Genomic DNA, 26309 nt, shown 5'->3' on the forward strand with positions numbered 1-26309 from the left:
CTCACAGCGCATTTGTACACACGGTTGTTCGCCAATATACTAAAGAAGAAATTTGCCAGGACCGCTTGACTTGGTGCGTCTTAGATGGAACTCTGCCCCTCCGTGCCTTGATGAGGTGTTCAAGTTCTCTTTTTGCTTGTTTCTGTTCAGTTTGGTGTTGTTGCAGTGCATCTACCGCCTGTTCAAGTGGCCTGCCGGTATCATATTGGCTGGCCTGTTTTGAGTAGCAAGAATGTCTGACCGCTTAAATGTGCACAATCATGGATCATTTTTATGTTTCTTTTACTTTTAATGAACTGGGTTCACATGGTGTTTGTAGAGTACAAACAGTCAAGGCAGCAATGGCATGGGAGAAACATTTATTATGACAGACGATGAGCTCAATGCTTTTGCAAAAACTATGGTGAAGAGTTGTCAGCAAAACGAGAATTTGAGAACCCTTTTCTTGGGTAAGCTTGGGCATATGCATTGTCTGTATGCTTGTTTCATGTACTAGGTGTAGACACATTCATCCACAGAGAAATAGGTACACATGTGGTTGCATAAAGTCATTTGACTACAAGTGACCCTCTCTAATTTTTTGTAAACGAGCGTGATTTGTGTGGGCCAAATGAAATTGAGCAGGCTTGCATGTTGCTTTAACCATGAATGTCATGTTTTGACTCTGTCTATTCTGACCTTTAATTTGTGCAGAATCTGTAAGGAGTTTGACAATGAGCGGACTCATGCATGCTGCAGCATCTACCCTGCTCCAAGAGGTTAGCTCATCACCTTGATAACTTCACTTTGATAATATCTAAGTAAATCTGAGTCTTGATTTTGATACAGGAAGCTTGTGAGCAAGCACAAACTTTAATGGATGCATGGGCAGAAGCCAAGAAACAAAGTGATGTCGCAAAGTCATTGCCTATGAACCTTCTTAAAGCAGTGAACCAGGTAAGTGCCTTGCTAAAAATCCAATTACATATGACTTATTGTGGAACTTTGTTTTTTTGTCTGCTCGTGTGTGTCAGGATGTATGTGTGTTTTGAAAAATGACCAGTCACAAATCACGTGTTTATTTTTTAGCTCCATGAAAAGAGGGGAGATTTGTCTACCAAGCTCGCCTCATCAGAGGATTCTTTTGGGTTAACGCGACTTGATGAGAAGACCTGGAAGTTAAAGCTGCCGATTTTACCTGAACCTAAGCCTATTGTACCTAAGAATCTGGGAGAGAATGACATTCCAGTACAAAAGGAGTTCGTATGAGACACAGGCTGCTCCACCAAGAGATTCTTTTGATGACTATGATGAGATAACCTGGACGAGCAACCCTAAGATGACGGATGCATGACCCATGAACCTGTTTGAATGCCCAAAGAGATACTGGACAAAAGGTGCCCTCGAAAGGTGCAAAGCTTGTAAGGCCGCCTCGACCATTTGCAGGCCATTGCGACCACAGGAGCTCAGTATCATAGCACTGCCCATCACGAACAAGTGCATGGCACGACAATCTTGTTGGTTTGGGTATGGTTGTCATGGAAGCATGTTGTCCATGCTTTAAATACTGAAAACAATAGAGACCGTAGTGGCGATAACAGCAGCAGAGCTTGGCTGGCCCATGATAGGGGAAGCAACAGTTGGATTATTTTGTAGAGCTGCCCGAAGAATAACTAGGTGGTTGGTTGTGGTAGCATTGTATGTACCGTTTATTGAACTTAGCAGCTCAGAGGAAACAGTTAATTATGTGCTTAAGCCTACACACAAGACTCTTGTGCTTATTTGACAGTCCTGCAACATTTATTTATTTCAACTTTTTAAATGAACTTCCTTGAATCATGTTCCTGGAGGCAAATTTTGTAGATTAAAAGGGAGACTGTAAGATTAAACTTTATGGCTGTCTGTATTTCTATGCTCTTTCTTGCTTATCGTTGCTCAACAGTTGTAATACGTTTCTTGATCAATTTTAATGTTTTGTTGGAGATGGATTTGAAACATTCATAATGAAGTGGAGCATGCTACTTATTTAGACTGAGTCCAAAGGTTTACAATGCGCTGCCTAACGTGGCTTCAGATGCCTTGCTATCTTGAATGAAGTATGATAGATGCTCATATGACTCATTGTGAATTCATCGTAATCAGTCATACTTAAGCTCGAGTCATAGCACCAAATGGAGGTTCCATAGAGGGTTAGAGTCTCTCTCATTTTTTCTCAAGTCATAGCACCAAGTGGAGGTTCACATAGAGGTTTAGAATCATATCTCACTCATACTTAAGCTCGAGTCATAGCACCAATGGAGGTTCCCATGGAGGACTCGTATTTCACATTTTTTCTCAAGTCATAGCACCAAGTGGTGGTTCACATAGAGGTTTAGAGTCATATCTCATACTTATTATGCTCACGTCATAGCAACCAAGCAGAGGTTCACATAGAGATGTGGAGTCATAGGACATAGCCAAGAAATCCAACCACCCTTCCCTTAGAGACTATGATGGACACATTGATGGAGACACTCATTTCTCACAAAAGATCTCTAAGTGATGAGGCTTCCCCTCAAACAAAGGTCAGGTAGAGAAAATCATCAGAGTGTCTTTTACAATGCGTTGGGATTATTATTGTGAAAGAAAACATGGTCGTTGCTTCCTTGCTGTTCTTCTTCTTTGCTATTTGCTAGGTTTGTTCTCGTCCATAAATGAGTACGACTATTGTTGGAGTAGCAGTCCTTGTTTAATTGTCCTATCCTACCTGTCGTGTAACATTTTGAAGTCTTTGATAGAGAACATGCTCGTTGAACTCAATTCTTCTGTTGTTTTTTTCTTCTTCTTGGATTGAAGTTGATTATATCTTGGAGTTTTAGTGCATCTTCTTTTTCTTATAGAATACTTACAAGGATGCCATAAGATTTTACTTGAGCATCAAGAAGCACAATAGCTTTGGCATCCTTTGGACATCACACCTAATGTAAGTGAAATGAATCATCATGCTTTTGAGCCTATTGATTATAATTTCAATATCGTCTCCTTAAGACGTAGTTAATTTGTAAGGTGGTTCATGAAATTCCCCTTACTCTTCTTAGCTCTAGAGTAAAGTTCTTTTCTAGAACTTTTCAAGCTTGAAACGCATTGGTGCACTCATCAATGAAATGTCTATGGTTATCATGGATTATGTTGATACTTGCCTAGTACTGGTTCATCCTTTACTTGCCTTCTTAAGGTTCCGTCTATGTGTGCTTAAGCTTGTAGAGGTACTCTAGGTGCAGTGACTAGTGAAATAGAGCTACATAGCATAGTATAGGGTATTAAAATAGTTAAGAAGAGTCTGTGTTGATATTAACTTGCATTTTCATGGTGATGAGAATCACTCGCATATCTCGTTAGACATGAAAATTTCTCGGTCAAAAATGAAAATTCCTAATAATTATTTCATTGGATCTTGGTTTTCAAGGTCAAAATTTAAGCTTTATAGTCATAATTTCTAATAAATAGGTTGGATGTTTAGAAAACTTGAGGTTTTGCTATGCAGCTTTCTTAAAAAATAAGAGGAGATAAAAATGATATTTCTCAAGCAGTAACTTGCTACTGTCTTTATTTTGTAACCATTTCTATTGCTATTTTAAATGTTGAAAATATTGGAAAAGTTGACAAAGAGGGGTAAGTACCAGAGAGAGAGAGAGAGAGAGAGAGAGAGAGAGAGATTTGAACTCAAGACTTAGTACCAGACTTCACTTTAACAAGAGGAAGACTCTATTGGTAGTATTGAAAGTAGTGCGACCCAAGCTTGACCATCTACGTTAACAAAAATGGATCTTCTTAGAGTGCTTTCGCTTTACGGTCAAGGCATCATTCATGCACATGGAGGTTCAATAGCACAAAAACAAGGCGAAGTCTCACAATGGTTTGCAAATTGACTTGTCTAGTGCATTACCAAATCTGTAAGTTCAACTTAGGGACATGCACAATGAAAATTTCAGGCCGTCTATTGCATTTTGGACCTAAAAAATTATCAATTTGCAAGGCGCCATTCTACATGTGCACAAGCAATCTATCAAGAGTGGCATTCATGCATAGAGACACGTAAGGCTAGGGGTGTTTATGTAGCCAAAATTTTGACTCATCAATTTGTGCAATTATGTTCGTTGATTGAGGGATGCACATAAGAACGGAGCTCATTTTCAAACGATGAAAGAAGAGGAAGTACCAATCCATAGAGGATAGCAAGAGTTATACTGCACAAAGTATCTCTGCTAAATTTTTAGCCAAAAAACAAAGGGGAGAATATTGTATATGTGTCCTTCATAGGGATGGACAAGAGAATGGACCATTTGAGTATTCAAAGAGCTACCAATGTTAAGAAGTACCAGACTTGAACTTCAAAGCCATTTTGTGTCTTGCTCTATATAAGTATTGTATACCCATGCTATAATGTTTAAGCTTCTTACTTACAATCTTGTTTAAAAACCTCATTCACGATATGTTACATGGGGTATCACTTTATTAACACCATTGTATATGCATGCTATACTGTTTGAGCTTCCTTTTTACAATCTCATGCAAAAATCTCAAGACATGTAGCATGGGGTATTAATATTCTATCAGCACCATTGTATACACATGCGATATTGTTTGAGCTTCCTACTTACAATCTCATGCAAAAATCTCACTCAAGATATGGCATGCTAGGGTTCCTTCAAGCCATCCATAGATGCATCACTAAGCTGGCCTAGGATGCTCTTGGACATGCTCACCCTTAGCATCATAGGATGCTATGGGGCCACGAGGTGCTCTAAATATCTTTATGTTGGGGAGTGCTTCAACAAGAATGCATTGGAAGTGCTCACACAAGGCATAGTTATTGTTAATTGATAACCGGTGCCTACTAAGGGACCTTCTGAAAAAAAAGGACAACGAGCTCTATCACCTCACAGTCTCTCAGTGAAATCAAAGGTGCCCGTTGCAGCCCAAGTGTCCATAGCATGGACTCTTGTAGCGCGGATAACGTGTCGTGCTCTCTACAGTGGGTGGTCCTCAGTGCAATGTGCGTGACAATCTCACTCAAACAGACTGAATCTCCCTCAAATAGATGAACAGAAAGGAAACAATAGACGTCAACAGAGCTCTCAAAGACACAACAGCAGACCAGAACATAACATATGACTCGACTATCTCAAAGACTGATACAGACTCTGGCGTGGCAGCACACTCAGCTCCAGCCCAGGACTCTCAGGTACAATGGGGGTGTCGAGGCTCAGATGTGCCGGGATGGTGCAGACGTGCTTTGTCTAAAGACCCACTCTAGACGACTACTACGTACAAAGATAATGCCACTGGCCCCAAAACGACTACTCATATGTACAATCATCAAGAGCCACCAACGGCTCATAAAGAACATCATCTAAGTCTATCCCCACTGGGTGGCAATGGTGACCTGGCCACGATGTCCACTAGACCACCCTGCCACGTGTCTGCCCAAGTGTGAACGGACCAAACCAAAGACCAACTGACCAAAGCCCAACTGTAAACTACTGTCATATGAAAGTGAAAGTGACACTGTAGAGCAGACCAAAGACCAACTGACCAAAGCCCGACTGTAAACTATGAAAGTGAAAGTGACACTGTAAGCAGGCTACGGGTTGCCCGCCACAAGTCCGCTGCCCGTCCCGGAGAGCGGAGCTGATGAACTTGAAATATCGACGATCTACTGTTGGTGGTCGGATGATGGAGGAGGAGGTGGAGGAGGCTGATAGTAAGTTGGGTAAGGAGATGGAGGCCAAGTGTATGGTGAGGGGTAGTGTCCATGAGGAGGAGGGTACATCGGGTATGGAGCAGCACGCTGCGTCATGTGAGACGGTTGCGGTTGAGTAGGTGGAGCTAGTGGAAACCCAGGAAAAGACTGCGCAGGCTGCGAGGGTGGAGCAAGTTGTTGGAATCCCGGGAAGCCGTAGAAGTGCTGAGGATAGGATGGAGACTGGGAGGGGGAGGCCATAGAGGGACCCTGAAATTGTGATGACACCGATCCTGTTGGTTTAGACTCCATTTTGGTAGGATTTGCTTTCTCTGCTGTTTGAGAATCCCCTGAATGTGCTTTGGAAACGTCCGTGTGTGTCGGTACCTGTGTTGCCATAGCAAGAACTTGCTCAGAAACCGGGGTTGTAGTTGTAGCTGTAGCTAGAACTGCCTGTGAAATGGCTACAGCTTGGTATTTTGCGCAAGAAGGACATAGTGTATGTACCACCGAAGAGAGGTCCTGAACTGCTGCGGTCATATCATTTGCCTCTTTTAACTGTTTTTGCTGAGTGTGGACAATATGTTTGAGGTCCACTACCTATTGAGTTAAGATTCTTATACGATCTTGAGCTGTAGCAATGAAATTTTCCCTATCCATCGCTTGTTGAAGATGCGTTTGCACTTCCCTTGTCATACCGTCGTAGCAAGCGCGATGCATAGCGTTGGTACCTTGCAATGAGAGGGCTGCATTGATAATCGTCGAAATGTCTCTTCTGTCTGCCTCTAAAAGTCTGTCGGCCTGAGGCGCAAAAGTATCATACATGTCATGCTTGTCAGATGTAGGCGCCCCAGAGCTAGATGCCCCTGCAGTATCCTTCAGTGCCCCAGCAGTAAGAGTAGCACGTGGTGTTGGCGACACAACTGGAGGTTGTGTTTTAGTGACTGCAACACTACTCACAAGAGGTGGTGTGAAAGTGGAGGTGGCCACCGAAGTAGACATACGCACTACTGGTGTTGTAGTATGGACGTCCGAGATTTTGACCTGTGATTCTGAGAAAGGTAGTGTTGTCAGTTTCTTAGATGAATCTTTGCCCTCTTGCGCAAGATGCCTTTCCCTTTGCCCATTTTGGAACGTTCTTGATCTTTTGGATCATCTTGAAGGGTGAGAACTGCTTTTGCATCCATCTTTTGCTGCATAATCTGTACTACCCAATACATAATAGGCGCTTCATAGCAATTGAACCTTTCCGCTTTGCCTTTACGCTGAGTCCGAAAACGCTTTGCCCTGTCCTATAGCGCTTTAAACAGCAAATTGTGGAATGGGTATGGCAGGCAGTGGTAGAGACAAAAAAAGAGCATCGCATATTGCTGGAGAACCTGGAGAAGATGGAACCCCTGTTCTTTCAGGTGCTCGCAGTAAAAAACAATACTGGAACACTGAATACAGTTGTGACTCCTGTGATAGTCTAGATGTGAGTCCAGCAAAAGTTCCTGACAAGCATTTGCAGTTTCTTCTTGTGAGAGATTCAAGAAGGTTTTTGTTGCGGGCAGAGGTGCCAGCACAGTCAATATTCCCATAGCCTGTCCGATATCCTCCGCTGTAAGTGCAGTATCATTCAGCTTTGGAAAAGTTAGCAACAGGGAACATAGATTGGCAGTAGAGATATTGGCAGACAAATCGGTCTGAGCCAAATTTTGAAGACCCAAGTGTACCCGTTGTTGCTGAGAGAACACCTCCTTGAGTGCTGGATTCGGAGCCTGTAGATGATATATCGTTATTAAAGGTACCTTGGAGAGGGCACCAGACATGAGAGGCACCTGGAGAGTGGTGACTCTGTCAGCAGTGACTGACTGTGGTGAATCTTCCTCTGAAGATTCCTCTGAAATCTGCTCTGAACTAGGAGTATAGTCTGATTTACTATCAGAGCTATCCCCAGATGCATAGGACTCTTCCTCTGATTGCAGATGCTTTTCCCTATTTCGAGTCCGAACCATTTTACTAAACTGTGAGGGGACTTCCAGTGTAGCAGTGCTCCGGAGCTGCGGAGGCACCGGAGGCACTTGGCGCTGGGAACTGTGCACCGGAGGCACTGGGCGCTGGGAACTGTGAAGACTCTTGGCGCTTCTCATATGAAGAAGTGGAGACTAAAAACTTTTAAATTGAGGCTAAAGTAGCTTTTTAGTTTTTTAAAAGCTGCTTTTTAGGGTTTTTTGCTTTTGCGCAATCCAAGCGAGGACCCAGGCCGAGAGTGGGCAGGGGCCATGGCAAGGGGCTAGGGGCGAGGAACAGGGCGGCCCAGGGGCAAAGAACAGGGCAGGGCTAGGGCGAGGGAAAAGGTAAGGGCGAGGGGGAAAGGGGCTAGGGCGAGGGAAAAGGGCAAGGCTAGGGGGAAAGGGTGAGGGGGTGGGATGGTTTAGGCGAGGGCGAGAGGGTGAGGGGGAAAGGGTGAGGGCGAGGGGATGGGAGAGGGCGAGGGCGAGGGGGAAAGGGCGAGGAGGGGGTGGGAGGGTTTAGGCGAGGGCGAGAGGGTGAGGGGAAAGGGCGAGGGGCGAGGGGATAAGAGAGGGCGAGGGCGAGGGCGAGGGGGTGGGAGGGTTTAGGCGAGGGCAAGAGGGTGAGGGGGAAAGGGCAAGGGCGAGGGGGTGGGAGGGTTTAGGCGAGGGCGAGAGGGTGAGGGGGAAAGGGCGAGGGGCGAGGGGATCGTAGAGGGCAAGGGGGTGGGAGGGTTTAGGCGAGGTCAAGAGGGTGAGGGGGGGCGAGGGCGAGGGCGAGGGGGAAAGGGTTAGGCGAGGGAGAGAGGGCGAGGGGGAAAGGGCGAGGGCGAGGGGAAAAGGTCTAGGGCGCGGGAGAGAGGGTGAGGGGGGCGAGGGGGAGGGGGAAAGGGCTAGGGTTAGGGGCGAGGGGGCTTGCAAACTTGTATAAATTTAGGGCCTACCCACTTAGCTCAGCTGCAAAAGTCGTTTCTCTTGAGTAGCAAACTGAGCACGAGAGTTTCTCTTCAGTAGCAAAATGAGCACCACCAAAGGCGGCCTTCAATTTGCAACTGCCACCACACACCTTATTTATGAAGATGCATACCGAGACGGCCTTCAATTGGCAACTGCCACCACACACCTTATTTATGATGATGCATACCGAGGAGATGTGAAAGTTAGGCAAGGGAGGGGGAACGGAAAAGGGAAGGATTAGGGCGAGGCTAGGGTCTAGGGAGAGGAAGGTAATGGGTAGGTTTAGGGCTAGGGGAGTTGGTTGAGAGGAGAGACATGCTGAGGGTAGAAAAAACAGTTAGCTCTAACGCATCGGAAACTATCCCAGAGACCTTAAAGATTTAGCTAGACCAAAAGAATAGCAAGCATTGATAAAACCGAGTTACTAGCAAGAATCAGCAATTCCAGATAAAACGCGAAGTATCATCCTACATAAATACCCCACTCAAAGCATTTATTGCTTTATGCATCTCCAAGAACTGAGATAACTTGAGAGCAAAATCTGAGGAAAGGAACTTATTCAGATTGAGGAGATTAGGTTATGTCCAAGAAAGACAAAGATTGAATACAGAGAGAGTGAAGGATAGAGTTGATCACCAGAATCAAACCTATGAGCTTAACAGAGTCTGCAGAAGGATAGCTGCCTAAGGAGAGGGTCTAAGAGAGATAAGATAAAACGGAACAGTAAGATGGGGAAGATAGTGAGTCCGAAGCTATTTAAAGGTTCAGGAGTCTGCGAAGCTCAACACTTGATTTGATTGTCGCACGGTTAGACCCTTGAGCGTCTTCTCAAGCATGATAGCATTTGATCCAAGATCCATTGACTAAAGGCAACGTAACTCCTTCGAGAGTGGCTAATTGTACAACGCCGTGGGGTAGAATCTCCATCACCTTATATGGTCCTTGCCATGCTGGGACCAACTTCTTTGCTTTTTTCAGAAACTTGGCCTGATAAAGTAGCACCAGTGCTCCTTGCGTTATTTGCGGCTTCCTAAGATGGCGATCATGCCAGGCTTCACGACGAAGCTGCTCTGCTTCTAGAGCCAGTGAAGCCAAACCTCGGCTTTCCTCCAAAAGGAAAAGACAAGAGACTGATGCCGACCCCAAATTTCCATTGGCACGAAGACTCCCCACTCGCGGGGATCCTGAGTTGAATTCAAAAGGTGCTATCGCTTCCAACCCGAAAGCCAATTGAAATGGGGTGTGATTGGTTGTGGCTTTGAAAGAAGTTCGATAAGCCCAAAGTGTACCGTGGATAGCTTGAGCCCAAGTCGAGGGATGAAGATGACATGCTTTCCGCAGGAGTGCTATTAGAACCTTATTAGTGCTCTCTGCCTGCCCGTTTGCTCTAGGGTAATAGGAACAAGATTTTCTGTGACAAATCTTGTAGTTGGCCAGCAAGGTAGAAATTGTTTCGTTTTCAAAGTGACTACCCCTGTCTCATCACTGGTGATTTCCAAGGGACATCCAAACCTGCACAAAATATTTTCGTAGAGAAACTTGGCTACCGTAGTGCCAGTGCAGTCCGTTGTTGCAAGTATCTCTGCCCACTTTGTTGCGTAGTCGGTAGACACCAAGAGATACTTCCGATTGCCTGGTTGGGCAGAGGGAGTAATTGGGCCTACAAAATCTATGCCCCATCTCTCAAAGGGTTGCCATGCCATAGAGACCTGCAGAGGACGGTTTGACTGTTTGCTTGGTTTAGGGCCACAACGCTAACATACATCACATACCTTTACATAGGCAATTGCATCGCGGAAAATATAGGGCCACCATAAGCCACACTGGAGAATCTTTTGTGCAGTAATATGGCCAGGGTAATGGCCACCAGTGGGACCACTATGTGCATCCTCTAAAATATACTCGACTTCATGAGGAGAGACACACCGCCGCAGAACACCATCCTGCCCTGATTTGTATAGCTAGCCCCCAATGAGAGTGAAAGGCCTAGACTTCAGCAACAGGCTTCTCTTCTGCAGGGGAGAAGCATTCTCTGGGTAGAGGCCACTAGAAAGCAGATGCAAAACATCGCCTTACCATTCCGGTGTGGTATCCACCTTAAAGAGACTGCTATCAGGAAAGTCGTCAGCAACCCCTGTTGCTTCTTCACCAGTGTGAACGCGAGAAAGGTGGTCGGCAAGGACATGATGTTTGCCGGGCCTGAGTACCACTTCGAAATCGAACTCTTGAAATAAGAGTAGCCATCGCCATACTCTACCTGCAACCTACGGCTTGTTGAGCAGATATCGCAGGGCGTGGTGATCAGTAATAACTGTGAAGTGGACCCCTAATAAGTAGTGCCGAAATTTTTGCAGAGCATACACAATAGCTAAACCTTCCCTTTATGTGGTGCTATAGTTGCACTCTGCCTTGGTGAGTAGGCGACTTGCATAGTGAACAGGGCGATCTAGGTTATATTCCTTACTAGGTTGAGTCAGTACCGCACCCCCACAGCCAGTTGACTAGCATCTGTATGCACATGAAAGGTGAGAGACCAATCGAGAGCTACTAAGATAGGCGCTTCAGTGAGTCATTTTTTAAGGAATGCAAAAGCTTCAGCCTCTGCCTTTGACCATTGAAAGGGAACAGCAGCACTGGTTAGGCGGGTCAGGGGTTGAGCCACATATGCATACATGCGTATAAACCTGCGATGATACCCTGTGTGGCCTACAAAGCTCTGTACCCCTTTTGGGTTGATGGGAGGTGGTAACTTTAAGATTGCCACAATCTTCTCTCGGTCAGGCGCAAAACCTTTAGCATACACCACATGGCTTAGAAGTGTGCCTTCAGTAACCAAAAAATGACATTTGTTAGGATTTAGCTTTAGGCGTGCCTCTCTGCACCTGAGGAAGACAGCAGAGAGCTGAGCGAGGTGTTCCTCTAGGTTTTCCACTGGGGTTGAACATTGAGCACCTGAGAAGGTCGAAAAATCGCCCATGAGGATGCGAAGATGATCCGTAAGCAGAGGACAAAAGATGAGATATACCGCCCTATTGAAAGAAGGTGGGGCATTTTTCAACCCAAAAGACATTCGAGTGTATATAAAAATACCCCAGGGAGTCACAAAGGCCGTTTTCAGCTAATCACCTGGATGGATGCCCAACTGATTGTATCCACTAAACCCATCCATGAAACTGTACAATACATGCCCTGCTACATCTTCGAGCACACGCTCCGTGAAAGGTGTTGGGAAACCATCTGGGATAGTTACCTTATTCAGAGAACAGTAATCGACACACACACGGATTTTGTTGGATTGCTTCTTAGGCGCTATCACCATGGGTGATAACCACTCAAAGTGCTCCACAGGTACTATGATCCCTGCCTCTTGCATTTTTTCTAACTCTGCCTTGATCGCCTCAGCATACTTCGGGTTGAGCTTGTAAGCTTGGCCTCTTACAGGCTTAGCCCCTTCAACCAGAGGTATAGTGTGGACACCCAATTCTAGTGGAATCCCCTCTAAATCCTTGTAGGACCAAGCAAAAACATCTTTAAAAGAGTGGATGAAAGAGACTACCTTATTGAGTAATGCGGGATGCTCCCATAACCAAGCTGCTAACAGTACGTGCTGAGGGTTGTCAGGATCTCCCAGGTTGACTTCTCTGACCGGGTCTGGGGGTGTAGCTAGAGAGGGTGCTTTTGAAGATGAGGGGTGAGCTGCCTCTTGGAGCTTCAAGACATCATGTGCAGGTGTTTGATCGATTGGAAACTCTGCATACTCTTCTTGTAACCATCCCTGTGGGAGATCCTCGAAGGATAAATCTTCAGATGCAGACGACATGACAGAGTGCTTTTGAAGGGGGTCCGACTTGGGAGATGCTCCAGGAAGGGGGAAATCTTTGGCGAGTGTATGCAGAGGATATTTCTTCCCCCTTCGGTGATGTGTTATAGGTTCCCCAAGACCGAGGGCTTCCATCGGCGGGTCATTCGACGCATGAGAATTTGGGGCTGACACACTTACTTCTTCGACTATTGTACTGTCTGCTGTAGGACTTTGGACATCAGTGTCCTCCTGAGGATTTTGAAGAGAGAGTGTTACTGGCGGCACAGGTAAGTTTTGAGTAGAGACCATGTAGCATGGCATCGAAGTGGTAGCTTCCAACCACTGTAGCAGGCCCATCAGGTGGGATGGGCTGCTCAGGGTCGAGGTTGGACTGTACTATCAATGAGCTGTGCTGAGCCACTGGATCCATCCCTCCTTCAATCCAGGTTGGTTGCATTTGGGATCCGGGAGTGTGTATCCACATGGCGTCGTTTCCCCAATCATGAAGTGCCTTAGTATGCCGCAACCATGGTCTACCAATCAGCAAGGGAAATCCTCCCTCCACCTGAGGAAGACTGACCACCACAAAATCCAAGCTAAATGTGAAGTCTTGTACCTTCAAAGGCACCTTCTCTACTATGCCCACAAGATAGACTGTCCTCTGGTCTGCCAATGTAACAGTGAACGGAGCAGGGCGAGTAGGCTGCAGACCTAAGGCTGACATGGTAAATTCAGGCATCAGATTGATTCCAGACCCACCATCCACTATGACGCCTGAGAATGACTTCCCAAGAATAGATACAGTAAGACATGGACTTTTATAGTCGGTGAGGGGAGCAGCTAGATATGAAATCATGTAGGACTCCAGGGGCTGCACAGGTAGGTGCCCGCCACTAGGCCCTGTACCAGGGTACAAAGATTGAATTATTGAGAGGGTGTCACTTCTAAGAGTTGCATCTAGCCGAAGCATCTCATAAAAAGATACTTGCTGAAAGGTGTTCTTCAAGATTGCTTCCGCAGTGGGCCTAGCTTCTACAACCTGGGCCTCCTCGGAAACTTTGACCTATTGCAAGTCAGCTATTGCTACCAGGAAGGCTCCATCAATGTCCGAAAGCATAGAGATTCGCCTATTCTTTGCACCATTTACGGGTGCGACATTTTGGACAGGTTGTTGAAATGTTGGATCTGATGGTCCAGTTGGCAAACTTAAACCCAGGGCTCCTCTTTGTGCTTGAGTGAGCACCCCAGTAGGCTCTACTTCTTGTTGTGGCTGAACTGTATGCGTAGCAGGTGCTGGCTGAGGGGTGGTGTTCACTGTGATTAGATTGATTTTCGAGAATGTAAACTCTTGTTGATTTTGATTTGGGCCTGAAGACGAGGATGCCTTTGTTTGGGACAATCTTTATTGTAGTGGTCCTTAGACTACGGACAATGTCTGCAAGGAGGAGACCCTTCAAGTAAAGGACACTTACTTTGGTAATGCCCATATTCACCGCATCTCTAGCATAGGATTGGCCGATTTGATGGACGAAATGGGGGACGAGGTGGTCGTTGCTCTTGTTGTTGCATGGTGCTGGAGGTTGAGGTGTAGAAACTTTGGGGAACTGAGGGAGTACTGGCATGATAAACATTGTGGGGTGCAAAGTTGTTGTGCATACCTTGCTGCATAGGGGGTGTTGTCAGCAGAGGAGGCAACGGTTTTGATGGCCGTAGGGTGAGACCATGTTGGATGCAGGTGCTAGCCCTTGTTGGAGAGAAAGACATGGATTTTGTTCTATTTTCCGCAATCCTTTGATATAGTAACAATCCTTATCTTCGTGCCCAGATTTTTCACAGAAGTGGCAATAAGCCCGAAGGGACAGTCCTGTGGAGGATGTCCAGGAGAGCGACAAGAGCTGCATCATACCATAGCTTTGGTCTCCTGCTGAGACCGAATCTCTTCTAGTTCTCTTTTGATTTGATCGAAAGCCTCCAGGTGCGATGGTTTCTCTTGTCTCAGAGAGACTGATTTCTCTTCTTGGAGGGCTCGTTGTAGTTTGAGGGCTTCGAGTTCCCTACGCAAGGAAGTCAAAGGATCAGCAGGACTTCCTTCGGAGAACACAGAGGGAGTATCTATGTGAGGAGAGTTGTTGAACAGCTTCCTAGCCCCCTCTATTCTAGTAGCAGCTGTGATGAATTCCTCTAGAGTGGCGTCAGGTCGAAGGCTCTCCCGGAGTTTTTGCTGAGAGGTTTTTGGAAGCGCCTTCTCCACCCACTTCTTAACCATGAACTCACCGGGTTGTTGGGGAAGCTTGGCAACCAGAGACTTGGTTTTGGTCATAAGCTCCGCAAAAGTCTCCTCTGGCTAGAGCACCATGTTGGCCAACTCATCCAACACTTTCTCTTGGTAGTCGCCCGGCCTGAAAGCTGCAAAGAACTGTTGTCTTAAGTCTGCCCAAGTTGCAAAATCATTCTCTGCAAACTGGCTGTACCATTTGTCTGCTAAGCCGTCCAAGGTGGAAGGAAAAAGTACCAGATAAGCATCTTCCCTGTTAAGACCACGTCCTCTACAGAGAGATACAAACCTCCGTGCATGGTCGTCCACATCTTCCGAGGAGAGTCCTTTGAAGGTGGGGAACTTGATGTTTACCTTGGCCAACACACTAGCCAATGCCTCCATGGCCCCTTGTTGCAGCAGAATAGGAGAGAGCTTTACTGGAGAAGGTGATCTGGAAGATGTGGAACCTGATGAAGGAATGGGGGATGGCGTATGTGGAGGTAAGGTTGATGAGGTTAATGGGCTTCTACTAGATACCACCGGGTATCTTCTGTTATAGTGCTTCAAGGGACTCAGTAGTGCGCTTTGACACTCAACTGACCGCCTTGTATGTGTCATGCAGTGAACAGTGAAGAGCACAGGTCTAACACAGAACAAGTGAGGATATGACTAGACCACCTGGTCCAGGACCAGTGAGACTAGACCACCTAGCTGGCAGGACGAGGAGGGCTGGACCAGGGCAAGGACTAGACCGGGATCCAAGACCAAGGACCAGGGGCGAGGACCAGGACCTGGACCTGGACCAGGGCGAGAGAGGACCAGACCAGACTTGCAGACTATCTACACAGTGTAAGCAAGTGTGCAGAGCCAGGTAACAACCGATTAGCTTCACAATTCTATCCCCACAAGAGTGAGACTTCCTTTGAGGTCCCACCGTGATCGCCAAAATGAGAGCACCTGTAGCGCGGATAACGTGTCGTGCTCTCTACATTGGGTGGTCCTCAGTGCAATGTGCGTGACAATCTCACTCAAATAGACTGAATCTCCCTCAAATAGATGAACAGAAAGGAAACAATAGACATCAACATAGCTCTCAAAGACACAACAGCCGACCAGAACATAACATATGACTCGACTATCTCAAAGACTGATACAGACTCTGGCATGCAGCACACTCAGCTCCAGCCCAGGACTCTTAGGTACAATGGGGGTGTCGAGGCTCAGATGTGCCGGGATGGTGCAGACGTGCTTTGTCTAAAGACCCACTCTAGACGACTACTACGTACAAAGATAATTCCACTGGCCCCAAAACGACTACTCATATGTACAATCATCAAGAGCCACCAACGGCTCATAAAGAACATCATCTAAGTCTATCCCCACTGGGTGGCGGTAGTGACCTGGCCACGATGTCCACTAGACCACCCTGCCACGTGTTTGCCCAAGTGTGAACCGACCAGACCAAAGACCAACTGACCAAAGCCCAACTGTAAACTACTGTCATATGAAAGTGAAAGTGACACTGTAGCAGACCAAAGACAAACTGACCAAATCCCAACTGTAAACTACTGTCATATGAAAGTGAAAGTGACACTGTAGCAGGCTACAACTCTATGCATATTCAACACCAATTTTTTTCTATAGAGAATTTTGTTTCCGATAAAACATTTATTGGTTATGTCTATGAGTTGAGTCTTGTTGTGCTTTAGTCACATAGTTGGTTTAGTGTCCATGGGCTTCATCTATTAGAGTAAACCATGTGTGTGTGTGTGTGTGTGTGTGTGTGTGTGTGTGTGTGTGTGTGTGTGTGTGTGTGTGAGAGAGAGAGAGAGAGAAAGAGAGAGAGAGAGAGAGAGAGAGAGAGAGAGAGAGAGAGAGAGAGAGTCTTGTGCCCAAAAGTATACACTTGTTAATTAAGATATGGTTAACTTTGGTCAAGGCACTTAAAGCTTGGTTAACAATGGTAAATGGAAATAAGAATGGTCAAAGTGGAGTATCATGGTTAAATAAGGCTACATGAAACCTAAATGCATTACTTGGAGCCCTATTTGACCTCTTTTCAAAGTATTGCAGGAATGCTACAAGAAGGGTAAAAACCTAGTCAAAATGGTGATTTGGTAGAAGTCAACCATGAAAGTGTCAAATATATGATCATGTAATAATTCATTATGGAACTATTGCAAGGAGAAGGGCAAGCATACAAGTTTGTGCCCTCATTGGAGATACTAGTTGCAAATAGAGAGTTAAAAGGTGTTTTGTGCACTGTCTGCAAACTATGCATATATTTTGCGATATTTTTTGTATGGTTTTATCATGACATGAGATATATGTAATTTTACAATGATATCTAGGCTCATGTGAGCTCCAATTTGTATTCCTCAACCTCCCATTTTATGCCTAGAGTAGTTATTTTGTCCGTCCGAACACTAGTTTACAACTTTAGGTATAAATAGCACTTTGTAGAATGTGAAAGGGCTTTTGACCTGATCTTTAAGCAAGAAATATCTTCTCCTTGGTTGCAAGCTCAACCTTCCATGGTTTGCAAGCTTGGATTGAAATCTATGTTGAAGCAGTGAAGAGCTTTCCTCCCTCTCTACTCTCTTCTATTCTCTATTGATTGTGCATGTTCATCCTTTCTGACATTGCAAGTGTGTTTGTGACACTATGCATATACGTGTGTGTGTGTGTGTGTGTGTGTGTGTGTGTGTAGAGAAGTGATCTCTCCAATGCTGGTGTATGTGCTCTCTTGACTCCTTCAGTGTGTGCATGTGCTTCTTTGTGCATTTCGTACTTGATTGATGAGAACCATTGCTTTCTTTTTTTATTATAGATTGTAGATCAAGTAGAATTGATTGAATGAGTAGGATTGAGAAGAGGTATCTTCACAATAGATACACTCTCTAGGGAGTGACTACGCTTAAAGATAAGGATTTCAAGCTATTTCAAGAGCCTACTAGGGGAGCAAGTCTTGAGCTAGAAAGAAGGAACCAACTACTCTTGTTGGCTACATCAACAAAAACTCGACTACCGTGAGATTTTTTCTTGTAGTTATAATCTACCATTACCATTGTTGAGGCCCTTTTGCATCATTTTGTGATGAGTCACTATAATTGGACTTTCCCTCAAGAATTCCCTCTTGCATCACAATGGATCCAGTCTAAGAGGGTTATCTTGGATATTAAAATGTATTTCCAACAGATCAACAAGGCCATGTTTGGAAGAGATCAATGACTACATAAACTCTTCATCGTTTCCTTAATCCATGATATTTCCTTTGATGGACAAGTATACATATCCTTGTATGATTATGATGTTTCTATATCATGTATTGGTATTTTTCTAAGAAAATTGAAGCAAGAGAAGAAATTACAAGTTTTGAGGCTTGGCTATGTTTAGCAGGTGTCAAAGAACTTATCAGTTATTATTCATGTCATACTTAAAAGATATTAGACAAGCTACAATCCTATATGTGCAAAAGTAAAAAAGTGATCCCATTCTTAATCTTAGAAAACCATCCTTTCCTTTGAAGCTTACTGCAAAGTATGAAAATATTGAAAAATAAACCAAATGTTCTCGAAAGAAGCTGGGAAACTCTTTATATGAATTTCATTCAAGTGAGAGGAAGCCCCTTCCATGACTTCCATGAGCAATACATGTAGTTGTTGGGGTAAAGGCGTTGTGCCTCTTACCTCGGTGGGACATGTGAGAGACGTCCAACCGCCCATTACTTGTGTTAGGAGTAGGCTATGGTGGGTGTAGGCGAACCATGGTGAGCTTGGAGAGAGTGCAAAAACGAGAGAGAGAGAGAGAGAGAGAGAGAGAGAGAGAGAGAGAGAGAGAGAGAGAGAGAGAGAGAGAGAGAGAGAAGAGGCTCGACACGTTAACACTAAAAAAATCTCTTTGATAATTAAGCAAGAGATACAATATAAGGCTTCATGGCAAAACCATGCAAACTTTCCCTATTACATTGAAGTGTTATTGCATGTTATAAAGGAGGTTCCTACTATGGGCTTGACATGCTAAACCAGGGCTTGGACCGAAAAATCCCCCCCTCAAGCCCGAACTACATTACTCTCATGATACTGCGACTTTTTGGTGTACTCGTCAACCGTGAGTTTAAGGTTCTCTCACAACGAAGGATTTTGGTGTATCCAAAACCTGGTGCTATGATAGTAAACCCCCCCTTGAACAGATAGGGTGTAGGTAAAAAATTAGCTACCAACAAATGGAGTTATTTGTTCACTGCCAAACCTTGGGTTTAAAGTGTACCCAATAACCTCATGAGAAGTAGAACAAAATAGGACTTGAACAAAAACTTATAATTTGGGAGGTCTTACCACTCATGTGGTAGTATCTATAGTCCGTACAATTTGTTTTGACTAGGAAAAACATGAAAAGAGTTTATCTAAAAAACATCATTGTCAACAGAAAATATTGGAGATTCGGTGTTTTCCTCAATCACATGAATTTGATTTTTACCCTTTTGAAAGCATCTATGTGAAGGATGATTTGTTTTTACCAAAATAAACACAAGGATTCTTCTTGAAACAGTCGTTTGTCTGATGATTTTTGCACCTACAAATGGCACAAGATCTGGTACCAATGGATGGTCGAGATGAAGCTGAGGTAGAAGCACAATTAGTAAGTGCATAGGCACTAGAAGTATCGAAAGAATTGATGGGGGATACTGCATGGGAGATAGTAAATGCACTAGGAATAATGGGAGAATTGGTATGGGATACCCTTCTTTCTTCTTCTTGCAATGAATTGATGATACCATCCAAGGAGGGCAGCGGACCTTTCTCCTTTAAAATGGTAACAATCTAATGGAATTTATCAGTAAAACTTTTTAACAAAACAGCTATGCGATCTTTTTCTGGCATTGGGGCTTTGACATAAACAAGTTGAGGTTTAATACTCTTCAGTCGATTAACTAGAGATGTAATGTTTTCATCAGCACGCATAGCAAGAGAGTACAACTCCATCTTGAGACTCATCATTGAATATTTAGTGTTAGCACCAAAAACCTTCTCTAACTATATCCAAGCAACATTAGAAGATTGCACATCATCCAAGTAATGAATAAAATTGTCTTTGAGAGATGTCGGAATAATACCTAATGCTTCTCTAACTATATCCAAGCAACATTAGAAGATTGCACATCATCCAAGTAATGAATAAAATTGTCTTTGAGAGATGTCGGAATAATACCTAATGCTTGCTCGTCCTTGAGTTGTTGCTCGGTAGATAATGCTCTAGTACCTGCATCCGATGTACCTGCTTCGTTGGTGGACAGCGGCTTCACGACACTCCATAAATTTTGCCGCATAAGATAGCCTTTTACTTTAATTTGCCAGGTGTGGAAGCCGGATCCATTAAAATTGTCGACTTTTGACGCCATGTTGAAGTCTTTAAGAAGCTTGATAATAAGATTGTGTTGTTGGTTATTGCATTGGCTTAACCTTTAGAGAGGTTGTCTTCGTCTCCAACTGTCTTTGCATGCACCTTAGAGAGCGTATTGAGATACTGCAAAAACTTTCTTTAGAAGCTGAAGGGTTTGCAAGATTCAGCCTGTGGCAGGATTCAAAACCAATCAACTTTCGAAGCAAGTAGTATGTCCCAAAAAGCGCGTGTTTGCTTTAGGACTTGTTTAACACCATATCACCGCAATTTATTGTTTCTGAGCTTGAAAAGACGCCTTCAAAATCACTAGCCAATATGCTATAATGAGCACCGAGCACAAAATGTGTAAGCATGGATTAATCGAGGGTGTGAATGGTGTGAATGCCCACTTTCTTGAAATATTCAATGAGGTTGGCCACTTTAATAAAGTGTGAACACGAAAGCAAAACAAGCTCTCTTTGTAGCAACACAAACAGGAGATGACGATGAAGACGGTAGCGGACTGTAGGTGATGAATCAAGTGAGCTTGCCGTGTTGGATTTTCACCAGTAGGCCTAGGCGACCAGTTTGATACCGGTTATGAGCAATTTGATGTAGGTTGACGCACTGGATTCCCCCTTTGCAAGAGATGGTTCTCGTAGCAATGTTTCCAGTGGAGGCTTCCAAGATCTTCAAGCTCTAATACCAGTGTTAGGAGCAGCCTATGGTGGGTGTAGGCGCGAACCATGGTGAGCTTGGAGAGCGTGCAAAACGAGAGAGAGAGAGAGAGAGAGAGAGAGAGAGAGAGAGAGAGAGAGAGAGAGAGAGAGAGAAGAGGCTCGCCATGTTAACACTAGAAAACACTTCTTGATAATTTAGCAAGAGATACAATATAAGGCTTCATGGCAAAGCCATGCAAACTTTCCCTATTACACTTAAGTGCTATTGCATGCTATAAAGGAGGTTCCTACTATGGGCTTGACATGCTGAACCCGGGCTTGAACCCAAAAACTTGTACACACCTTATTCTTTACTAGATAGAAGAATAAGGGGCTCTCTCATACACACGTAGTGTTGAGCTACGAAATCCACATCATGTGTTCTCTCTCTCTCTCTCTCTCTCTCTCTCTCTCTCTCTCTCTCTCTCTCTCTCTCTCTCTCTCTCTCTCTCTCTCTCCCTCCCTCCCTCCCCCACACGCATTGCATTCACGCACTCACAACTGGTATCAGATGGCATGGTGATCATGGAGAGCACGACAGCTTTGAGAGTTTCGAGGTGATAGCTTGCTCGATAATGGAGAGATCAAGAAAGCTCAAAAGCTTTGTGAGAATTCAATGGGAGCTTGTGAGATTAGTTGAGAGTGATGTATGCTCTTGTGAAAGCTCAAAAAGGAGTGTGGAAGGTTGTGTGTAAGTGAAGGTGCTACTCTAAAAATTGTGTGCACAGCAGGACTGTTTTCAGACTCATTTTCTCCTTGTAGAAGGCACATATGAATATTCAGCTTGCCATGCCCATCCATTTTGACGTGGTCTACAACTTTGCAGAAGAAAGTTTTTGAAAATTACTCATTGTTTTGCTAATATTCATCTCATACTGACTGTATACAGAAATTGCAGGGATTCTGTTTTCGCATAGTGTGCAAGTTTGATGCACTTTTGGAAGCACAGCAGATTCTCCAAGTGGGTGTATAAATTTTGAACCTTGTGTAAAGCTTGTGGTTTGAGGGTTTTTTGGTAGATTTGGGCAAAGAGTCACAGAGGTGTTTACAACCATCGAAGCGGTCTCTTGAGAGACACTGTTCTTGGAGCACACAGGTGGAGCTTCTTTCACAAGTTTTCACACAATACTTTGGTAGTGATTGTGTGCTTGGATTTCATGGTCTTTGCGGATCAATTTGCATATGTTTATGGTGCATTGTTGATGCTCATTGTACATGCATTTTGGCGAGCACTTTCAAGTGCTAGTGAGCTCTCTTGAGAGCATTGTTTTTGCATTGATCAATTTTTTGGATTGCAACTGTTTTGGCGCTTGTTTATGAACGATCACTCTGTTGATGTACGTTGAGTGCAGATTGAGATTGTATGTGAAATGTGGAGACATTTTTGCATTTCTACTCATTGGCTCTGAGTAGTATTATGGTTTAGAATCTTCGTTTGGAGACTATAGTGGTCGAGGTTTACTCCCACTTTGCCATACTTTTGGTTGACAGATTTTTGTCAGTTTGTAGTGGTTGAGAGCTTCTCCCACTTTGGCACATGTTTACGAAAGGTGTTTGAAAAGTGCAAATTGTATTGCATCTCATTAAAACCTTTCAAATGTCAATTTTGGGTTGAACATGGAGTCATCTTAGGGCATATAGTTGGTTGATATTTTTCTCCACTTACAAAGGAGACTCTGTTGAATTTTCACTAGGTTTTATGCGTTTTGTGACAGGTGCTAGAGAGCTGTTTTAGCCACATTTTGGCTTGTGCCTATACGGATGGTCATTTTGCTTGCGCTCTCATTGTGTATGGTCACTATTTATGCATGATTGGTTCTTGATTTTGGAAGAGGGTTATAGACTTTGTGCGATGTTTTCCATAGCTTTTGTGGCAGGTGTTTGATCAGTTAGTTTTCTTCTGCATTGTGTTGAGCGTTATGCGCTTGTAGACAGTGCATTTACACCTTGTGTGGGCTAATCTATAGACTCATTTTGCACTCAACTAGTGGCAATTTGTCATTAAATACACAAGTTGGTGTGTCAAGAATACCTCAAAGGCATAGACATGTGGTTTGTTGGCATTGTGGCAGACCATGACACATGAGGAGACATTGTTCTAGGCGTCAAATACAACGGAGGATTCCATTGGTTGTTGATGAGAGTACGTGTGGTTCCTACTTTTGCAGGTTCACCTAGACATGCATGGACTTTGTCTCACGATTGCTAGCTGGATAGTAGTGATTTACACCATGTTACTCCTCGCAGGGAGTGGTTTAGCACGTTTTCTACTCTGAGACATGATGGTGTTCATGGTGTGGGTGACATTCATTTGCATTTTGCAAGTGGAGTATACTTGTGCTCCATGATGTTCAGTATGTGCCTGATGCTTGTAGAATTCGATCTCCATCTCGCAACGTAGAGACCATGGGTGTCATATTCAATTGACTGATGAGTCTTACTTGATGAGGAGAGGTTTTGTTGTGATAGCACGAGGCCATCGTGGCACTCGTTTGACTCTTCTCTATGTCCTTGGTATCAGAGATGCCACAGTCTTTGTGAGTCCGTTTGCCATGTTGACATTCGCAGTTTAGGCGAGTAAATTGTGCTGATGAGCAGTGTGACACTTTTCACGTTGTGCATGCAAGGTCTAAGAATAGACATGTAGAGCAGGGTAACTCTTTGAGTGCATGACTAGAGCAGTCACCGATGGTGGTGACGAATTTTGATGCTTTGCCAATTAGAGAGCAGAGCAATGAGTCACATGTGTGAGACAATGTATTCGTAGTGACTTTGCAGACATGTACTTTTGCGGATGAGCTGTAGAGTGTTGTGCATGACATGTTTGTAGATGCAGAGTTAGAGCAACCACGCTCTATCGAGACACATCGGATTGATCCTCTTAGGAAAGAGATGCCTCCTACCATGGAGATGAGTGATATGGAGTTATTTGACATGCTCATGCTAGAGGATGCTATGGCGATGCCAGGACATGAGGATACAGTTCCTATGGATGCATCCATATGTGAATAGTTATGGTGGTGATGCAGTGAGAGTTGAGATACCAACTGCGGATAGATTGACAGAGGTCATTGCTCATGGTGTTGATGCAATTGGCATGGATATGCTGGCAAAGATTATGTGTTTATCATCAGCCTTCGGGACACTCATGTACGACCTCTTAGTGTTGAGACCCGACATAGAAGCTGCAGTGGGAGCATTTGCGGTTGGGGGTTTTAGTCGTGCAATGATCAACACTAGCATGATGCATCATGGAGCAGTGTAGGTCATTACAAGATACCTGCAGGGTATACATGTTGCTTCTAGCAAGGATATACACTTCCACAGACCTTTATTGTATAGTTAGAAACCAAAAAACGTGTTGTGATGCGTGGTTTTGTTGCATCTCTTGTGTGAACAACCTCTCCACCTCATGTGTCAAGCCATGTGAAGAACCTCTTACAACCTTTGTGTAAAGAACAACCACTTGCCTTTGTGCAGAGGCAGCCACATCTTGTGGTCATGTGTCAAAAGGCTGTCTATTTGTAAAAGCCTATATAGAGACACATTCTGTTGAATAATATCAAGCTTTATCATTTGCAATATACCCTATTGTATTGTGCAATAGTCTCTCTCTCAAGACTATCTAACCTCTTCAAAGCATGCCATTTACATGAATGGCACACCAATCCACCCACCTTAACCCAACAATTGGTATCAGAGCCATTCCTAGATTAGCATTTCCTAATCTGATTAGATCCTAGGCATCCCCTCCTATGCTAGATTCCTCATGTACTAGATTTTGTGTATCTCCTTTTTTCTCTCAAGATTGAATCAATTGCTTTGCATTTGTATTCAGGTAAGCGCTAATCTACTTGCTAATTACTAGTTTTGGGCACGTTCTTGGTGTATGCCTCGAGCCACTATCCTCGCTAGAGTGATTATAATATGCTTATTTAGCACACATCCTAGCTTAATCCAATTTCATGCGCTCTTTGGCTACTACAATTGAGCCTCTATTGGCTCAATTACGGCTAATGTCAACAAGCTTGTAGTGCTAATTAGACTCTATTTGCAATATTTTAGTGTCTTATTTGTTTTGCGTCTTAACATTGTACAAAGCCTTTTCAATTTTGGATTGGAAGTGTGTGTTTGCAACCCTCTATTCAAACTTCATTTAGAGCCCCTAACCTTTGAAAATAGAGGTCTAATCACCTTTTGCCAATTTCAGGTGTGTGTGTGTGTGTGTGTGTGTGTGTGTGTGTGTGCGCACGCACGCGCGTTTATGCGGGAACCACTCTTGGATAAGGACAAATTTTGTTTTGATTGGGTAAGGTCAGCCTCTTTGGATTTTCTTGAATCCACGAGCATTTGTCAGCACTTGGCTCCAACTCATGTGTTCAATTGCCTTGTCCCACAAGCCGCACCTACCTCCATCCTCATCATCAGCAGCAAACCTCGGCCTCCTTCAAGCATCCTCACCTACAACTTGTCGGCTCCACTGGTATCCCTGCCCGCCATAGCTATCGCCCTAACCTTCCGCTCGTGCAATTGCCTCTACACAAGCTCAGAGCCTCACTCTGCTGCCCGATGCCCTGGTACTGCTGACTCTCGGCCTGAAGGCCTTGCAGATCATCAAATCGCCCAAAGCATTGACTCATCATCCAATTTCGATCAACTACCGATCATCCAAGGCTTCTTCAAAGTCGCCATCATCAGCTGCAGATGTTGCTTCTCTCGCCAGGCTTCACGCTTGTTGCACATCTCTCATAGCCAACCAGCTCCCGGCGTGCTCATCTCCAACATTTCATACAACTTGCACTAGTATTGAGGCCCCACCTACATCTCACCATACACTGCAATCCTGCGGGACCCCCTCTGTATAACTTTCCCCCCGCATCCCAATCATAGCTTGCTTTCCCTGGCCCAGTTGCTTGGATCATCAACACCGTCATCTGCTACTCTCGGCCCTGTTGCATCATCATCGCGACACCCGTACTGTGTTGCTGCAATCGATAGCGTCTACCTATTTCAACTTATTTTGATTTCATTATTTAAGTTTTCCAAGTGTTTGTTCCCACGACATGGCCGCAAGTCTTGGGGCTCCTAGAAGTCAAACATCCTAAGGGACTCTTTGCACACAACTGATAGTAAGAGCCTCTTCCCACGAGCTAAAGCTACCCAATTCTATCAAGGCCGCTAGCCGCAAGAACCTGTTGACGGCAATGAGTGCTATAATAGAAATGTATGCAATACATGGATATGAAGACACTAAACACATAATGTGCACCATTGTTGGAATGTATACAAAATTTGTGTACATAAGCACCAAGCACACTGGTTGTAGGCACTGCCCGAAGGAGTCCTTCGTGGTAAGACCGCCCATCGTCATGTGTGTGTGTGTGTGTGTGTGTGTTTTCTTAGGCACCATACTCAATGTTAATGCAATAAGTCCATTGGGTATGAGCCTATTGTCTCATCAAGTTGATGAAAGTACAAAAATAAAGTGTGATGTCAA

At 44.4% G+C, this 26309-nt stretch overlaps 2 protein-coding genes across 3 annotated transcripts in view; both read left to right on the forward strand.

Moving 5' to 3' along the window:
* The window catches only part of LOC147462374 (uncharacterized), a 65907-nt gene extending 64089 nt beyond the window's left edge, over positions 1-1818 (forward strand). For both annotated transcript variants that reach the window (XM_086483719.1, XM_086483726.1), the window contains exons 2-5: positions 320-449; positions 694-758; positions 829-936; positions 1069-1818. In XM_086483719.1, the coding sequence (XP_086339845.1) occupies positions 320-449; positions 694-758; positions 829-936; positions 1069-1248 (483 nt within the window). In that variant the 3' untranslated portion in view covers positions 1249-1818. The remainder of the gene's footprint in view (positions 1-319; positions 450-693; positions 759-828; positions 937-1068) is intronic.
* A 23129-nt stretch (positions 1819-24947) lies between these two features.
* On the forward strand, positions 24948-25908 carry LOC147462375 (uncharacterized). The gene has a single exon (XM_086526069.1). It carries the CDS (start codon positions 25077-25079, stop codon positions 25614-25616), a length of 540 nt encoding a protein of 179 aa, XP_086382195.1. The 5' UTR covers positions 24948-25076; the 3' UTR covers positions 25617-25908.
* Positions 25909-26309: the final 401 nt, after the last annotated feature.

Source organism: Adiantum capillus-veneris, chromosome 2, assembly GCF_014529385.1.
Source record: "Adiantum capillus-veneris isolate H3 chromosome 2, ASM1452938v2, whole genome shotgun sequence".
NCBI classification, from domain to species: Eukaryota; Viridiplantae; Streptophyta; class Polypodiopsida; order Polypodiales; family Pteridaceae; genus Adiantum; species Adiantum capillus-veneris.